The sequence below is a fragment of the Melanerpes formicivorus genome, unplaced genomic scaffold (assembly GCF_026170545.1).
Source record: "Melanerpes formicivorus ecotype bairdi unplaced genomic scaffold, bMelFor1.0.p_v2 SCAF_75, whole genome shotgun sequence".
In the NCBI taxonomy this organism is placed as follows: Eukaryota; Metazoa; Chordata; class Aves; order Piciformes; family Picidae; genus Melanerpes; species Melanerpes formicivorus.
The window spans coordinates 1,331,632-1,350,006 of record NW_027142427.1 but is presented as its reverse complement, the minus strand read 5'-3'; the positions used below and the strand labels follow the sequence as shown (position 1 = coordinate 1,350,006).

Below are 18,375 nucleotides of genomic sequence, written 5' to 3'. Positions count from 1 at the left end.
TCTATTCTATTCTATTCTATTCTATTCTATTCTATTCTATTCTGAAGTTTCTCTCTGTAGTTTAGATAGCAGTTGTTACTAATACATGGGTTGTTTTTTTACTAAACCACCTGATTTGGGAAACAAAAAGCACCTATAGTTGTTCTGATAAATTAGCAAAATATATAATAGTGTTGTAATTAGCTGAAGTGTTTCTGGAAAAGACAAGAAGTACAGGTTGAAGTGCTCAGAAGTGCCTAAATAAAGGTCAGGTCTTAGCTTTTGTGTTCTTTCAGCAACAGGACACACTGTGGCTCCTCTGACAGCTTTTTCCTTCTCTGCTAAGTCTGACACACTCTTCTGCCTGACAAATGATCTGCAAACAGACCCACATTTGCTCAGCTACATCAGCTCAAAATTACTTTGCCAAGCAATTCTTGGGTGGTTGTTCAATTGCAAGCCGTTCTTCATGGGAGCTCTGTTTTGACAGGTGATCTGTTTCAAGTGGGCTCTCCTCTGCCGTGAGCTTGTTCCTTGTGCCTGCATTGGCCCAATGTGGGTGAAACACCACTTCGTGCTTGTGAGAGGTTATTTCTTGCAAGCTGTGAGAAAGGCCATGTATAACAAGCACAAATGTTGCTGGAGTATCACAGTATCACTAAGGTTGGAAGAGACCTCAGAGATCATTGAGTCCAACCTGTCACCACAGACTTCATGACTAGACCATAGCACCAAGTGCCACGTCCAATACCCTCTTGAACACCTCCAGGGATGGTGACTCCACCATCTCCCTGGGCAGCCCATTCCAATGATGAATGACTCTCTCACTGAAGAACTTTCTCCTCACCTCCAGCCTAAACTTCCCCTGGCACAGCTTCAGACTGTGTCCCCTTGTTCTGGTGCTGGTTGCTAGAGGGAAGACACCAACCCCTTCCTGGCTACAACCACCTTTCAGGTAGTTGTAGAGAGCAATGAGGTCACCCCTGAGCCTCCTCTTCTCCAGGCTAAACAATCCCAGCTCCTTCAGCCTCTCCTCATAGGGCTGTGCTCAAGGCCTCTCCCCAGCCTTGTTGCCCTTTTCTGGATGCGTTTAAGTGTCTCAATGACCTTCCTAAACTAAGGGGCCCAGAACTGGACACAGTAAAGGTATTGTCTCCTGGAAAACCTATGTGGAAATATTTTTTGATGCTATACTCTTCTTAGTCTCCAGACAATGTGTCTAGGCTGTCTTCTAGAATCAGCCTGACCTTGGACAGGCACGTTCTTATGGACCAAGTAAATGGTTCATACTCTAGTTTCTGCTGCTGCATTTCCTTGGTAGGGCTGCAAGCATCACACCCCCTTCTCAGTCTGGTTTTAAGCTACAAATGGAGGAGCCTGGCAGCCTTTGAAAAGCTTTTTGCTATTGGCAGGTATTGGTTTACTTGTTGTTGTGAGCAGCTCTTTATTACCTCATAAGCTCTGCATTAATTTTTGCCTTTGGGAACGCCACTTAAAAGAATGTGCTGCAGTAAATGTTGACTCCTGGCTTGGTACTTGAAGTTGTGCCTGTATGATGCTCTCTTTGGTTCTCAGTAGGTTTTCCTGGCAACAGAGAAATGAAATTGGCCCTGAAAATTGACAAGCTGCTTTTATCTCATCCTGTGCCCAAGCTAGCTGGGGCATTTAACTGATCTGCTCAGCTTAGGGACAGCACCTTGCTGAGGTAGCAATACTGCTCCTCTTACCAGGAGAAGGGTCTCCTCACTTGGTATATCATTTATATTTGTTTCCCTTGAACACTGGCTGGTGACAAAGACAGGCTGTTGGAGTAGGTTAGGTTTGGTCTGACCTGGTTTGGCATTTCTTGTGAAAGGTATCTTTATTCTTGCTCTCTGTGGATTTTTTTCCTAGGCAGACCAGCAATTCCCTGTCCTTTCTGCTTTCTCTGCTCTTTGTCTGTTAGCACAGCCCAGCTGCATTTTGCTGTTAGCTGCTTCAGTTCCTGCAAAGTCATAGGCAGAGCAAGGACTGAGTTCCCATATCTCCTTACTACACTGAACAGTTATTCTACCACAACACAAGCCCAAACACGTCAATTTTCCTGACTGCTGCCAGAGCCTTACACTGTGGTCCAGCTGCTTTTCCTTCAGGTTTCCAGCATGCCTGAGGTAGGCCTAAGGGCCCTATTTGACTGTGGTTCAAGACACATAGTTCTGCCTCATTTCCAGCCTCACGGCTTCATTCTCTAACCTGTCGTCCCTTGTCTTCTGTTCCTAAACCCTACAGCACTGCAGCCCCGCTTGCATATGCTTCTTGCTTCCCCTTGATTGCTTTTTTGCAGCTCCTCCACTTGCCCATGCTGGCTTGCTTTTGCAGGCAGGGTATTTATTGCTAGCTGGCAAACACAAGCACTTGGACATATATTCAATTATCTTTGAACAATTTCCATTTACTCTGGCTTTGCTTTCCCCCCTTTGTTTCACTGAATGCAATTTTTATTTGTTCAGAGCTTTTTCAACTGCAACTTTTCTTTCTCCCCTTCCTTTTCTCCATTCCTTCCTTCCTTTTCTCCCTTCCTTCCTTCCTTCCTTTTCTCCCCTTCCTTCCTTCTTTCCTTTTTTCCCCTTCCTTCCTTCTTTCCTTTTTTCCCCTTCCTTCCTTCTTTCCTTTTCTCTCCTTCCTTCCTTCCTTCCTTCCTTCCTTCCTTCCTTCCTTCCTTCCTTCCTTCCTTCCTTCCTTCCTTCCTTCCTTCCTTCCTTCCTTCCTTCCTTCCTTCCTTCCTTCCTTCCTTCCTTCCTTCCTTCCTTCCTTCCTTCCTTCCTTCCTTCCTTCCTTCCTTCCTTCCTTCCTTCCTCCCTTCCTCCCTTCCTTCCCTTCCTTCCCTTCCTTCCCTTCCTTCCCTTCCTTCCCTTCCTTCCCTTCCTTCCCTTCCTTCCTTTCCTTCCTTTCCTTCCTTCTTTTCCTTCCTTTTCTCCCCTTCCTCCCTTTCTCCACAATTTTCCATGCTTTCCTTAAGCTCCCTTACTAAACTCTGGTGACTATTTCTCCACCGCTGCCTTTTTTATATCTTTCCACTGAAAAGGGTCCAAGTTTAACCTCAGCGTGTTAAATGCTTCCTTCACCTGGAAGGAAATCAATGGTACAGGCAGAATAGGGTTTTATCTACTCCCCCACACCAAAATGCTTTCCTTTTTTGATGTAATCTTCCCCTCTCTGGTGGTTTCACTTGTACCTGTTTTCCCATTAAAAGTTGACTTCTGCTTTACTTCTTCACCAATGGAGCGCACTTTGGAGAAGATAAGGGTCGCTTCTGCTCACTGTTCAGGTGAAGGTGTGTCTTTGATCTTCAGATCAGTTCTCAAGTGTGTAATCTACCCTGAGAGCTTGCCTACACTCAGACATGTGCCTTTCCACTGCTCGTTCTCCTTTCCCTCTGCCTGGTAAAACACGGCTGCATTTGGACCCCCTCTTTGGTAACATCTCTCCCATTTTTGTGATAGAGACATTTCGATTTGATACTCACAAAGGGATGTGACATGGCAAGAAAGGAAAGGCATCTGACCATCCACCTCTGAAATCATCCAGACTGCATGATTTGGTGGAAGAGTTGTTTTGGTCAAAATCTTTGGGAGCAGGGAAATATATGTAGCACAGAGGTACTCAAGCTGCTTGTAAACCAGCTGGCTTAGGCACAGGAGAAACAGCATGAGGTGAGCTGTGCAGAAGCACTTGGTGCTGTAGTTTGAGTGCTTCTAACGAGAGCTCAAGTAGCACTGTAATACGCCAGAGCTGCTTTTGTGACTGCAGCATAGAGATGCCAGCCTGTCACACAGCAAAGGACTCCTCATCTCTGGTGGGGGATCCCTGTACTGGTGTCCCTTGACTTAACCAAATTCTGGTCATCTGGGTGAGAACCTGTGGAGATATCCACAAGATGGGCTTCAGCAAATCTATGAAAGAAGATGGCACAGGTTGATCTACCCCTGTGTGAACACGAGGCCTTTGTCTGAGCTGTCCTCCACAACTCCTTTAGCAGCAGCTAGCGACAGGAGCTATCATGATGGTATCTCCACCCACCCACACACCCCAACAGTTTGTAGTACCTGGTGATTACAGCTGTGAGACAGAGGCCTTTGGCCTTTCTCCTGTAAGTACTTGGGTATCGCTTACTTATTGGGCATGGAGCTAATTGATGGGTAGTTAATGCCATCAAGCACTGGGATGTATTTATATTTTTAAATACATGTAAGTGATTATCAACATTATAAATAATTACAGTCTGCCTCCCAGCCCCTCTGCTCCATTCCACCCTGCTAATTGCAATGCTTAGATCTCAATGAGCTCATTATGTTTTGTCGATATTCAGCTCTTTGGCTTGCTCACTTAGTAGGGACCAGGGGAACGCAAATGGGAGCTCAAGATTGAAAATGCCAAGCTCCTAGGGATTTGAGCTAGCGATCATCACCGCTTCATCTCTATGCACAATTTATTCGGCACTCCACCTTCCCTAATAAATTATAGATCCCTCAAAGGGAAGCTCTGCCAAGGGAGGGGCAATTGCCTTACACATAGGGGAGCCCGCTCTGTGCGGTATTGAGCATCTCTGACATCTGGTCCTCGCAGGATTTGATCCCTCCTGCCCTTCCCCCCCACCCATCTCTTCCACTCCTTTTGGGAAGCATTAACCTTTTCAATGTGATGTATGCGAAAGGGCGACAGTCAGCAGTGGCAGTTCCTAACGGATTCTGTTTGTTTGTTTGTCTGAACTGCCTGCAATGCTGTCCAGGCCTCTTGGAAAAGCGAGCCAGAGTGCAACCAATGTTTTAATTAGCAGCAAAAGGCGGAAAGGATTTTAAAGGAGAACAGTGTTTGAATTCAGGGGCAGAAGAATGTGGGGCAAGGGACTTGGGATTTAGTCCAGCCGTAGAGGATACTATATGCTGCCTTTAAGGAGGGGCTGAATTTTCAATCACAGGCCACAGTGATGAATGGTGAGGTGGTTATGGTGGTATTTTGGGGCTTGTGGGCTACAAGGGGATGCATTTGTGCCCCTTAATCCTGGTGATGCAAAAGGAGCAGAAACTTGTCATATGTGCCTTGCCAAAGACTGAGATGAATCCCAGTGGACAGTGCTACTATACAATGAGAGCTAAACCTAAGGAATTGAGTTACAGAGGTGCTCCTTTCCCACCCTTCTGTCTTCAAACAGGTCCAGTCCTATTTTCTCCTCTCCTGAGAGCTCTTTTCCTAATTCTGTATTAAAATAGGGATGCTACAGCCTCCCTGGGAGATATTTTTCTAGTCTTATCACTGGGAAGCTTCCCTCAAAATCTAATCTCCATCTATTTTATTGTAGAGTGAGACTATTGTTTCTTGCCTCACCACATGCAGAAAAGTTTATCCTTTATTTATTGGTGCAGTCTCTCTTTTCACACTATTCTCTGGTCTATGAATCTTTTCAGATTTTGCTTCTCAGGCTGTCTGGACTTTTGCCCACCATTTCCAAAGCCCTCAGTGTCCCCAGACAATCTAAAATGAAACCAGCTTCAGGAGCAGCAGTCTTAACTCAGCTTTGTGACTCCACAGCCAAACACTGCTTCTCACAAAAGCCTGGGATGCAGTTGGGAGTTTGGCCATCTGGCTTTGCAGTGACCAGAGATGGTTGCTCACTGAAGAGAGTCAGTCAGTCAGTCTCAGCCCTCTGCATCAAGGTTGACAGCTGCAGCAAACATCCTTTGGCACCCGCAGGCAAATATTCCCTGGGGATTCAATCTGAACGTCAGTGTTGCAAGTGGATCTGAGGAGGAGGAGCTCTCTCCAGGTCATGCAGACGTTGGTGCTGCTGTGTCCCCTTAGCTATGGATGAGTAAAAATTCTCTAGTACGATACTTGTGAACAATCAGGGCTCCTGGAATTATTTCTTGATAGTAATGTGGACACAGGGACAGGCAACACAAGCAGAGAGAGAGACTGTGCAAATAGCCTAATAGGAGGTAGCCTCAAAAATATGAAGGTTTGGTAGGAAAAAAAGTAATATAAAAAAAAATGAGCTAAATAAAACAACCACAACAAAAAAAACCCACACAAAAATCCAAACAAAAGCCTCCTGTGCCTCTTATGTTATCCATTGGGGCACTTGTTCAGTTTGGCCTCTCACTTTGCTGCACAGGCACTGTGCCAGAATAAGGAGCACTGCAGTAGGCAGGCCTCACCCTGCTAGAAGGAGAGTTTGAAGGGGAAGTGATTTTTATAGTCATAAGTGACACTCCTGACTCTGGAAAATGGGAGAGATGTGAATCCGTTGCTTAGGTCTCTCATAAACTCCAGAGGCTGCTGTTTAAATTATGGTCACAAGCATGTTATTATGAAAGCCTTTTTCACCAGGGAATGCAGTGACTTTAAAGCTGGCCCACCAATTAGTGCTGAATACTCTGCCAAGCACTTGCTTTGAGATGGCCCTTTTATAAACCAAGGACCACTCCTGCCATCGTGGCAGCACACTGACATTGACTGCACAGCACTCTACTTCCAGACACTTCAGGAAAGTTGGCTGTTCTTTCAGTGACAGAGGCTGCTGGATCTGAAGTTTGGCAATGGTTTATTCCCATTCCATCACAGAAGTGAGGGGATGAGACAGGCAGTGGAGAAGGGGACAGCTGCAGACCTTTCCAGCACCTTGATCCAGACACAGACTTGCTGTTGCCAGCAGTCCTTCCCCAGGGAAGAGGATGTGGAAACACAAGCTAGCTTGAGTGAGTAGCTTTTTCAGCAAGAGCTTTGCGACAGCAGTCAAAGGAGTGTTATTTGTGGCAGGGACTATATATAACTATATTTGTGTGTGCATAGATTAAATATATATATATATGTAGTGCCTTATCACTGCATTCCAGCTTGAATATAAAACACAAAGGGAAAATCAAAGGTTTTAGCAAAAGCTGAATTTATATGGGAATGGGAATTACAACAGCAAAGAGGCAATTAATTGGGAGAGGGGTTGTGGAGATTATAGCAGTATTTTACTTCTTCCTTACAAAGACAAAAATAGCATTAGTTTCTCTACTTACTGGTAACAGCTCTAATTCTCTTCCTTCTATTCTCCACCACCACTCTGGAGTGACCACCCACAGATGAGGTGTGTCCAGCTGATGTGCAGAGAGCTTTGGCTCAGCTCATCTGTGCCCCAGCTTTGGGGAGGAAACATCCTTACAGCAGATAGCCTGAGCTTAAATGTGGCATTGATATCTCAGTCAGCAGTGTAGGTAGAAGTGAGGTCTTGGCATTTATGAGATCATGTCCGTTCTGGATGGGGTGCTTGGTGCCATGGTTTAGGTGGGTTGGATTGGTTGATGGGTTGGACACGATGATCTTGAAGGTCTCTTCCAGCCTGGTTTATCATTCTATTCTATTTTGCTCTACGTCCTTTAGTGCCAATCCTAAGCAAAGCACCCAATGACACCTTCATCACTGATTCATCCCTTCAGCTGGATCCATTCTGCCATCCCAGCCCAGCCTGGTCCTTGCAGAGAGGGTAAGTTCCCTCTCTCTGGTTTGGCCAGATATAGTTCCCACTGCAAAACCAACCTTCAGATCTTTATTGTGCTCCAACAGCTCTGGAAATATACCACTCCCAGCAGAGCTTTCCATTGCCTGAAGCCTACACCACAGCACCTTATCCTGAATCGATACTTGCAGATCCTGGAGATAACTCAGGGAGAGAAATATATTAACACAGCTAAAGAAACAAAGATAATTATATTTTTTTGCCTTCCTTTTCCCTCCCTCCCTTCCTTCCTTCTCTTCTCCCACAGAAAAAAAAAACCACAAACAAACTTGTCTTTCCCCACCTCCTCCATCCTCATTTCTATGATCTGCACTTAGCAGGGATCCAGACTCTTGAATTATTTCCCACTTTTCAATAAAGCCTTAAATCTTTCTTCTTTTTTTTTTAAACTGCTTATTTTAATTGAAAAATTTCAATCAATTTGCCCCTTCTCTACCCTCTCACCTTCCTCCCCCTCCCCCCAGCCAGACCCATCTGCAGTAAATAATCTGTAGCCAGACGTTCTGCTCTAAAGAAATAAATAATTCTGAATTTGCTGAATCCTGCCTGATCTCCCAGCTTTAAATCACTGCACTTTGTACTGAGCTCAGCCAAAATGTTGAACACGCTGAAGCATAACTATTACTTGGAGACTGCAAGTGATTTTCAAGGTACAGCCTCCGAGGCTGTGGTCATTTTTCCTCTCAGGACAGCCTGAGAAAGGGTATAAGCCAATTTCTGAGGATAAGGTGTCTCTTCCCTGAATTTTTCCCCACTGCAAATGCAGGTGTTGCCTTATTTTGAAGAGTCCTATCAAAGACTGACTGAAAGCAGGAGAAATCCAGTGGCTCTTTGGGCAAGTCCCTAAGAGGCATCTTGATTACAGAATACAGAATTAACCGGGTTGGAAAAGACCTTCAAGATCATCAGGTCCAACTTTATCACCCAACACCATCTGATCAACTAAACCATGGCACCAAGTGGCTCACCTAAGTTCTTTTTAAACACCTCCAGTGATGGTGACTCCACCACCTCCCTGGGCAGCACATTCTTCTTTCTGGGAAGAATTTCTTCCTAACATCCAGCCTAAACCTCTCCTGGTGCAGCTTGAGACTGTGTTCTCTAGTTGTGTCACAGGTTGCTTGGGAGAAGAGACCAGCCCCCACCTGCCTACCACCTCCTTTCAGGCAGTTGTAGACAGTAATAAGGTCTGCCCTGAGCCTCCTCTTCTCCAGGCTAAGCAACCCCAGCTCCCTCAGCCTCTCCTCATGGAGCTTGTGCTCCAAACCCCTCCCCAGCTTTGTTGCCCTTCTCTGGACACCTTCCAGCATCTCAACATCTTTCCCAAACTGAGGGGCCCAGAGCTGGACACAGGACTCAAAGTGTGGCCTAACCAGATTAAAACCATCTAATATCCAACCATTCAATCCAGAGGCACCACTGCCCAGACCCACACAAGTCTCTTGTTTCAGACAAACAGCTTTAAGTTATCCTGAACACAGACAGAAGGGAAGGAAAAAAACCCTAGGGCAAGGAGAAAGAAGAGAAGGAAATGGAGACACAAAGAGAAAGATGGATCTTTTTAATAGACCAAATTAAAAACTAGAAGCAGCTCTTTGTTTGACAAAGCTGAATTCTACAGCAAACCTCAGTCCTGTTATTTATGAAAAGAGGGTTATTTTGTGTGGGAGAGTCCCAGATGACTGTGGCCAACTAGCAGCATACTATCAGCTTCAAATGGGTGATCTCAGGTAGGTCCCAGGAGGTCCTTTGCATCAGCTCAGACACTGGAGAGCAAGTGTGCGTGTTCCCCAGTGCAAACAGTTGCACTTGGACACAGAAGAGCCTGGGGCATCCCGGCCAGGGGAGAAAGGTCCCCCAAAATCACTGTGAGTCTTGCAATTGCTGTCAGCCTTCTGAAATTCTCTTTCTCTTTTTGTTATTCAAAAAACTTTAAAAGCAGTTATATGCAAGATTATATCACAAGGGAATGGAATGCTCACATTTCTTAATTCCTCACATTTCTTCTTTAATCATATTTCTTAACTTCTTCTTTCTAAGACTGCTCTTGTCACAACTATTGACTATGCCCTGTCTGAAAATGGAAACTGCAGCTGAAGAGGGAAAATGCAGCTTGCAATAGACTATACTGATGCCTAGTTATGACTGACACAACTCCTGAGCTTCCAACAATTTAGAGATGAAAAATGGTTTAGCCACACTTTGGTGTGTTGAAATGCTCTTTCTACAATTTCTCTTGAAACTGATTTTGTTTGGGTGCCAGTGAATGTTACGCCTGAAGCTGTGAGCTGAATCTCTAATCTCTAATGGGAACTATCAGCCATAGGACAAATGGGTGTCAGGATGCTGCAGGACTGAGAAGTGAGGGACTACTAAGAGGATCCCACAGCAAACTCCTGGCCAAGCTGTCAGCCTGGGCATTGAGTCCATCATCAGTAAATTTGCTGATGACACCAAGCTGGGGGCAGGAGTTGATCTGCTGGAGGGTAGAGAGGCTCTGCAGAGAGACCTCGACAGGCTGGACAGATGGGCAGAGTCTAACGGCATGAGCTTGAACACATCCAAGTGCCGAGTTCTGCACATTGGCCACAACAACCCCATGCAGTGCTACAGGCTGGGGTCAGAGTGGCTGGAGAGCAGCCAGGCAGAGAGGGACCTGGGGGTACTGGTCGATGGTAGGCTGAACATGAGCCTGCAGTGTGCCCAGGCAGCCAAGAGGGCCAATGGCATCCTGGCCTGCATCAGGAACAGTGTGGCCAGCAGGAGCAGGGAGGTCATTCTGCCCCTGTATACTGCACTGGTTAGGTCACACCTCGAGTACTGTGTCTAGTTCTGGGCCCCTCAATTTAGGAAGGAGGTTGACTTGCTGGAGTGAATCCAGAGAAGCGCAACAAAGTTGGTGAGGGGCTTGGAACACAAGCCCTATGAGGAGAGACTGAAGGAGCTGGGGTTGCTTAGCCTGGAGAAGAGGGGACTCAGGGGTGACCTTATTGCTCTCTCCAACTACCTGAAGGGAGGTTGTAGACAGGTGGATGATGTTGGTCTCTTCTCCCAGGCACCCAGTACCAGAACAAGAGGACACAGTCTCAGGCTGCGCCAGGGGTGGTTTAGGTTGGATGTTAGGAAGAAGTTCTATCCAGAGAGAGAGATTGCCCATTGGAATGTGCTGCCCAGGGAGGTGGTGGAGTCGCCGTCATTGGAGGTGTTCAGGAGAAGACTTGATGGGGTGCTTGGTGCCATGGGTTAGTTGTTTGGGTGGATTGGATTGATTGATGGGTTGGATGCAATGATCTTGAAGGTCTCTTCCAGTCTGGTCTGGTCTATTCTATTCTATTCTATTCTATTCTATTCTATTCTATTCTATTCTATTCTATCCCCTAGAAGTTCAGCTCATGTTACTCCAGTGTATTTTGGGGGGAGTTGGTCAGAATATCTTGTACTATTCTCTCATTTCTGACTACACTGAGAACCAGAACTGTTAAAACTTCAATTTTTCTGCTGTTTTCCCTCTGTGCATTGGGGAACATTCATCAGCGACGGGAGAAGATTGTGAATGCTGGATTTCTACTTACAAATTTCTTCCCCTCCTCTCATCTCTTTTTGATATATCAGAGAGAATCAGCTCTGTAATTTTCATTGACTGTGTAAAGAGCTGAGCTCAGCTAATCCACAAGGACTCCTTCCCAGATTTGGCAAGCGACCAGAATTAAACAATAGCAAAGATCAGAAAACTTCACATCAGAAGAAGAGACTCGTCCCAGTGGTTTGTCAATACTCTAAATAAAGATCCATCAGACCTTAATGTGAGGGCAGAAAATGCAGGCCAAAGTTAGTGCTGGGACAATTTAATAGAAGTTGTGACAAGGTTTTAAGTACATCATTTTTAAAGAACACCAATGTGTAGGGCAGCACTGATGCAGTCTTTTCATTACTTGAAATATATTGGCGCTGAAATTCAACCTTTCTGGGTTTTTCTTCTTCACCTGTGAGCTTGGTCCTGACCTCTGTCCCTTAAATAACCTCATCAGAAGTCAGTACTGCCAAGATACTAAATAAACCATTTTCTTTGATCATTTTATAGTTTGAGCCAGATTACCATTTACAGAAGGGTCTGTTTCCATCTCCCATTGGTGTACGTGGACTGTGAGATGGATAAGATGTAGCTTACATGGAGCTACGTGAAGATGGCATTAGGATGATGGAGCAGCAGGCAGAGGTACCCCTCCAAAATCATGCTTATAGTGCTGGTAAGTGGCATGTGGATTCAGAGGTAAAAATGGGCAGTGGTCCTGTTGTGTTTCCAGTGTTACTTTGGCCGTGTCTGAGACATCTTGCTCCTCCTTGCTTCTGTGCTTGCTCTGCACAACTTGATTTTAATTTTCCCTGCCTGTGTCTCCAAATATGGTGAATTCAGTGCTTCCTTTTCATGTGGTAGCAGCTCTGCAGCTCAGTACTGCGTGGAGGTTTTCACCAGTAGCAACGTGTTCAGTTGGGTGGCTCCTTCATGAATGTCACCATGTTGCAGAGGAAGAGCTGGGGTACAAAGGTGCTTCACCATACTCCCCTCTGCTCTCCTTAAGGTTCTGCTGCCCTTCAGTGGCAGCACCCTGGCAGGGTTGGGCATGCTTGACTTTATCCTGGTACTGGCTCTGCGCAGCGCTTCCACTTTACTGCCCTTTTCTCCCTCTGCCTCAAGATCCCTATGTTCCCTATGTCCAGGTGTTTGCTGGGGTCTGCCTGTTCAGTGTAGTTCATGAAAAGCGCAGAAGTGATAACTGACATTGAAATCTGTTCATGGGAAACACAGAGTGGAGCTTGTGCCATAGTCCCTCTGGCAGAGATAAAGTAGTGCTCTCCAAGACACTGGTTCTCCCATCTCTTGTTTCAGAGGGGAAAAAATTACAGGCCTCTGATTACTCACAGAGAAGAGCACACAACTTCCACCTTTGTAATTTCTTCCACCACAATCAAGCATTTCAGGAAAAGGGCCTGAAAGCCTGAAGTAGTTGGCCAGAGATCTTCCCACACAGTTCTTTCCCTGATAACACACAAGAGGAATGAAAATGAAGACTTGTCATTGCTGTTATGTTCCATTGCCAAAGGCACCTGTCCCATCTGGAATCAGAAACTGAGGCTGATGGGAATGGAAATATTCTTGGTAGGGAAAGTCCCTTTGCTATTTCCAGAGCTGGCTGTGTCTGTGGTATTTAGAGATTTTAAGACTGGACAGTTTGGTTGCTTGACTTGCCCAGTGTCATGACACCAGTAATTCCCACGTTGAGTCAGTTCTTACACTGGAGCTATGGAAAGCCCTGCTCCTGTTGGAAGTGGCAAACCCTCCCTAGAAAGCATGCCCATGCACACCACACAGCCCTGCAAAACCAGCAGCCATGTAGTGCTTGCCTAGCCAGGTCCTGCTCTCTGGATAGTCAGTAGGCAGGACAGGGTAAGTCTCATCACCTCTTCATACTTCATTTTAGAAGCCTCCTCCTTTGACAGTGACTTTGAAATGCATAATATAACAGATATAGTGAATCTTATTTCCCTGGAGTGGCAGTCTGAGGGAAGGATGCATCATCAATGCCCAGACCTGCACCATGTTAGATGCTGGTGAAAATCCATAGAAGAGCCCCTTGCCTCCCTCCCACTGCCCTGCCTCTGTATTGCCCCAACTACACTTTGCTTGAAGTGGGGCCCCCCAGTTTAATGTGATATGGGCAGCATCACCTATTTATTAGAAAATAGTGTCAGCCCTGTGAAACAAAACCAAGTCACTGGTGAAAACAGCTCTGCTCAAATAGAGGACTAGTTCTGGTGAGGCTGGGTGTGATATAACACGGTGGTTTAAAGCCATGTAATGCCATTTTCCATTAGAGCTCTTGTTCAAGTCAGGAAGGGGTTTGATCCATTGATGGAAGCTGTTATAAGCAGACGAGAAAACCTCATCCATATTTCTCCTGAGACTCTGTGAAGCTGACAGTATGCTAGCTGACCACAGTCATCTGGGACTCTCCCACACAAAATAACCCTCTTTTCATAAATAACAGCATTGTTGTTGTGGTGGACTGAGATTTGCTGTAGAATTCAGCTTTGCCGAACAAAGAGCTGCTTCCAGTTTTTAATTTGAGCTATTAAAAAGATCCATCTTTCTCTTTGTGTCTCCATTTCCTTCTCCTCTTTCTCCCTGCTCTAGGGTTGGTTTCTTTCTTCCCTTCTGTCTACGTTCAGGACAACTTAAAGCTGTTTGTCTGAAACAAAAGACTTGCGTGGGTCTGGGCAGCGGTGCCTCCGGATTGAACGGTCACGATTTCAAATCCTGTTTAGGACTAAACTTGGACGAATTCCATAAGCTAATAACCCAGTGCAGTGTTTCAAATTGATGGAGGTGCCGTCCTTTAGATGAGACATAAAACCAGAGATCCAATCTGTTTGGCAGAGACCCCACAGGACTTATCAAAGAGGAGTGGGGGCTGCTAACTGGTTTGCCCTTGTCAAATCCTTACCACCACCACAGCTTCTCTTCCTGTTCCACAGCAACGACACAGGACCTTATGGAAATGAGATGGTGAACTTGCAGGAGCCATCTTCTTTCTAATTATTTAAAGCAGTCTGCGGTGTCTGGCAAAAGGGGGAAAGAGAGATAATCCACTCACTTGAAAGCAGAATGACCCTGAATTTCAAAAGGCAAAACAAAAGCGAGTGAATGGTGCCACCAGGCTCTGCAGCAGCGACATTATTAAATGATCAGTGAGCTATTAGAGCGGCAACATTTAGTACCTCCCGTAATGACTTGTACTGCTAACTGGTTTCCAAATGGAGATTTTTATTGCCTCCATGCACAGACAGAACAAGACTTTGCCTGTGCTTCTAGAAGCTCCAGCATAAGCAGACTGCTCACAATAGGACTGATGCATCTTCCCAGTTGAAAATGAGGAACAGCTTATGAGATACCCTGCTCCTCTATCCCTTTTTTCTTCTTCTTCTTCTTCTTCTTTTTAACCAGGTCTGAAAGCTTTGGGGTGTAAAGATCATAACTGTGAGGGATTTTGCAGAAAGCCTGGTATGATTCTTGAACTTCCTGACATCTGTGAAATTTGGCAGAGTTATGCATTAGCAGACTACCCTGAAATCTCGCTCCAAAACAGCTCGTGCCATTCAGAGTGAATGCTGTGAGAATGGTGTTTGCAGCAGGGGCCTTAGGCACACTGTTTTCCACTTCTGGGTAGAAACATGGAACATGGAAAAATGAGTCTATGGAGAAGGAGGGGAGAGGAGAAGGAATTGCAAATTCTAGCAAAGGTGAAGATTCACCCAGATGTTTCCACTCTGATTTTCCCAAATGGCTTTCTACTGTCTCTTAGGAGCTGAGCTCAGGGGATGGGAATAGCTGGGAAATGGCCTTCTATCAAGTGCAGCTCAAGCTAGGTAGGGAGTTCCTGTGGGGAAAAGCACAGCATGTGTGATTGCAGAAAGGAAGCTGGTGGGAAAAAAACAAATCAACCAACCACCCAGCAAAAGTGGGTTCTGGCTGTAGCTGCAGTTATTGATGTGCTCATGATATATTGTAGGGCAAAGTGGAGCCTGTGTCTTCTGTGCACCTGAAACAAATGCAAATGTTATTGCTTTGTTTTCCTCCATCACTTCTGCACACATGTGCTGCCTGCACTTGCTGAGTGAGTCAAGCCATTTCTCACCCAGGCTAGGCAGTCACAGGGAGAGACTCTCATTGCTATATCTGGTTTTATGTATCAGGTGCCTGATTTCCATGACAGAAACTGCTCATCCTTTGCAGAGACAGCAGGAAGAGCAGAGGGGGTAGGATAGCTAGAGACACTAGTATTAGAACATGCACATTTTTTAATACCATGCTGATTTGAGTCTCTTTCCATCAATGCTGACTGCAAATTGTTCCTATTTTGTGATTTTCTTTAGGTGGCTGCGTGTGGCAAAGGTTTGCACTTCCAGTTTCTTCAGTGTCCATCTTCCTGTATGTCCATGCTCTGCAAAATGCTTTTACCTTTCCCAGTCACCCAAGGAAACAAGAGGTCTGTGTGGTCTACAAAGCATGTTAAGAACTGTAGAAACATGGGGTGAAATGGCTTTAGAAGGCGTTTCTATCCTTGCTTTTCTGAGCTTCATGCAGGAGTACACCTAAACGATCCATGTCTGCTGTGGGTTTACCTTAACCCTCAAAGACCTCTGGTCTGGAGAATTCTAGATGTGCTAAGGCAGGTTATTCCAGTAGTTAACTGTCCTTAGCTTTAGAAAGCTGCTCCTCAGACCTAAGTTCAGCAGCTGAACTGGATTCTTCCCAGTTAGGCTTATGGCAGAGTTGTAAGGCATCATGCAGGAGCTTGTGCAGCCACTTCCTGGGCTGCACTCACTCTCATCTACAGACGTCCTCCCCAAGAGAGCAAATCAGGTGTTTCCCACCAAGCAAACACAAGCAATCTAGAGAGACAAAGAAAAGGGCAGCAGGGCCACTTCTGGCAGAAGAGCCTTCCAAGACTGGCACTGACAAAATGTCCTAGAGACTTTACTGAGTCCAATTACCACTTTATGTCTTTAAAGTGCCGAGTAAATGAAAGAAACTACAAGATCAAGCCATGTGAGTCTTCTCAATCCCTTAAATGCTTGACAGCCCTTTCCCCTTCTTTCTCGCTTCCTCAGACTACTTTGAACTTTCAACCTTTGCCGCTGCTTTGAGTTCACATCTGCAGAAACCAAACAACTCCCAGCCATCCCCAAATTCCAGTAACAATCACAAAACACTTTCAAAGCAACACTGCCCTCCCTTGAATTGATAAACTTTAAGCCCTCTCCAACTTTCTGAACTTCCGCACACCTACGGTTAGTCTCATTTGACAGTGCTGGCAGGCTGCAGGGGAGCTTACTGGGTACTGCAGCAGCCATGAAGCAGCCGGTGCTGTTTCACACAACCAACTATCCCTGTCCACACAGACAACAGCCGTGAACGCCAGCTGTTCAGGCTGTGCTGGACTGTTGGGCAGAAGAATATAGATACCTGCAGCACAGATGGTATTAGGATCACAATAAGCGTATCAGGATAGACCTGAAACAGAAGGGATAGATCCATGCAACCATTCCCAGGCACAGCAGTGGGAACTGGAAAAGTGGGACCAGATCACTGGAGAGAAAAGAATTATCAGGGGTCATTCTCAGACACTAGAACTGGGCTGGACTGCAGCACTAGCAGAGCTGGTGGCTGGCTTTTTGCAGAAACAGAGCTAAGGACTGAAGCACAGCAGTTCAACCTCCACTTTAAATAAATAAATAAATAAATGATAAACAGAGATTTCACAGTGATGCCTGAACCTGATGTCTCATGCTCACTTGTTTTGATGTGTCTAATGTAAGTGGGCGGGTAATAAAAGCTTCATTTAGAAGCTAGCATCTTCACAGGCACGGCTGGAATCCCCCCGGGACGCTGTGCTGCTGGAATTTTCCTCTAATGGAAATATTAGCAGATAAATATTGATAAAGCAGAATATGCACAAGCAAACCAACCCAGCAACAGTTTAGTTTCCTGGACCGCTGGGTGCCAGATGCAAAGGTGCATTTAGATTCCTCAGGTGAAGCACCCACCTCAGCTACTGCATCAGCGCTCCTGAAATGGCCTTTTGTGGCGGAGAACTGGAGAGGTATGTGGTTATTGTAGCATGGGTAGGCATCAGTTCAGAACAGGCAAATAAAGAAGTCCTCAGCTCCCATAACACAGCTGTGGACTGTAACACCAACTGCATTTCTCTCAGCTGGACATCACCCCGTTGATGACAAGCAGCTGCTGCTCTGTAACAGGCAGACCTAGTGCTGTCATTGCACACAAGCAGGAGATTCACCATATGGACACGTTATCTAAGATAATCTATTTCAATATATTCCCAGGCTATTCAGCAAATTTTAGGCGACTGATTCTTCAGGAGGGTCTGGTTCCTGTGCCTGTGAGGTCTGTGGCAGCTCTGATGTGTAGCACCTGCCTAGTGTTGGGCTCAGGGTTAGCTGAAGGACAAATGGTAGCTAGGGAAAGAGCCCCCAGAGTTACTGCTGACCTCTTTAAAGTAATCCACTGTCCTTCCAATTCAGTGCTAAAGTCACCATTTCCAGTCCTAAATGCAACATGGTCAAGGAGCAGTATATTCTCCCAGGACAGTGGGGGGGTCAGGACTACAGGTTTGGAGGGCTACAGCTTTAATAGCAACCTTGAATTTGTACTCCAGTCCAGGGCTCATTCATACCATAACACTGTTGACCTTGTTTCCTGGATACAAGTACAGAAACACTGCCTGTATCTAAGCATTTTTAGGTAATTATTTTTGCTGGACACAGAAACTGGAAGGCCCCTTTTGTCTAGTGTTAATACATGACCACCACAAAGAGCTGCAACTAGGCATGGAGGAAAGAGAGACTGTTTCCTCCTCTTTGTGGTTTTATACAGGATCTGTCTGTGAAAACACGAAACAAACAAGATGACCCCCACTCGATCTGCTTGCATAAGTCATTTTGCCTGAAGCCTTACCACTGTGGGATGGTTAATGTAAAACTTGCTCATGCATCAAATAGTAATTTACCTTTAGACTCTGCTGCTATTATTATTATTATTATTTTTAAAATGCTCCTTAATTAAAAACTAACAGATATGAAGCTTGGAAGAAATGTGGCCAGGACATTCTTGGATTACTACAGGCTGAACTCCTTGGTGGACAGACCACTGGCACCTCGGTAGGTCAGAAAGCAATTTCTCTTGCTTTAACAGTACTGCTTTTTCTAATACCTTTCATGATATATGATTATAATAAGCATGAGAGGGTCTAACTGTGCTGATTTTATTGAAA

The 18,375-nt window shown here is 45.5% G+C and overlaps 1 protein-coding gene across 2 annotated transcripts in view; it reads left to right on the top strand.

Annotated features, from left to right (window-relative positions):
• BEND5 (BEN domain containing 5) overlaps positions 1 to 18,375 on the top strand; it is a 1,094,864-nt gene that overhangs the window by 1,058,398 nt on the left and 18,091 nt on the right. For both annotated transcript variants that reach the window (XM_068163846.1, XM_068163845.1), the window contains exon 12: positions 18,178 to 18,262. In XM_068163846.1, coding sequence (XP_068019947.1) covers positions 18,178 to 18,262 — 85 coding nt within the window. The remainder of the gene's footprint in view (positions 1 to 18,177; positions 18,263 to 18,375) is intronic.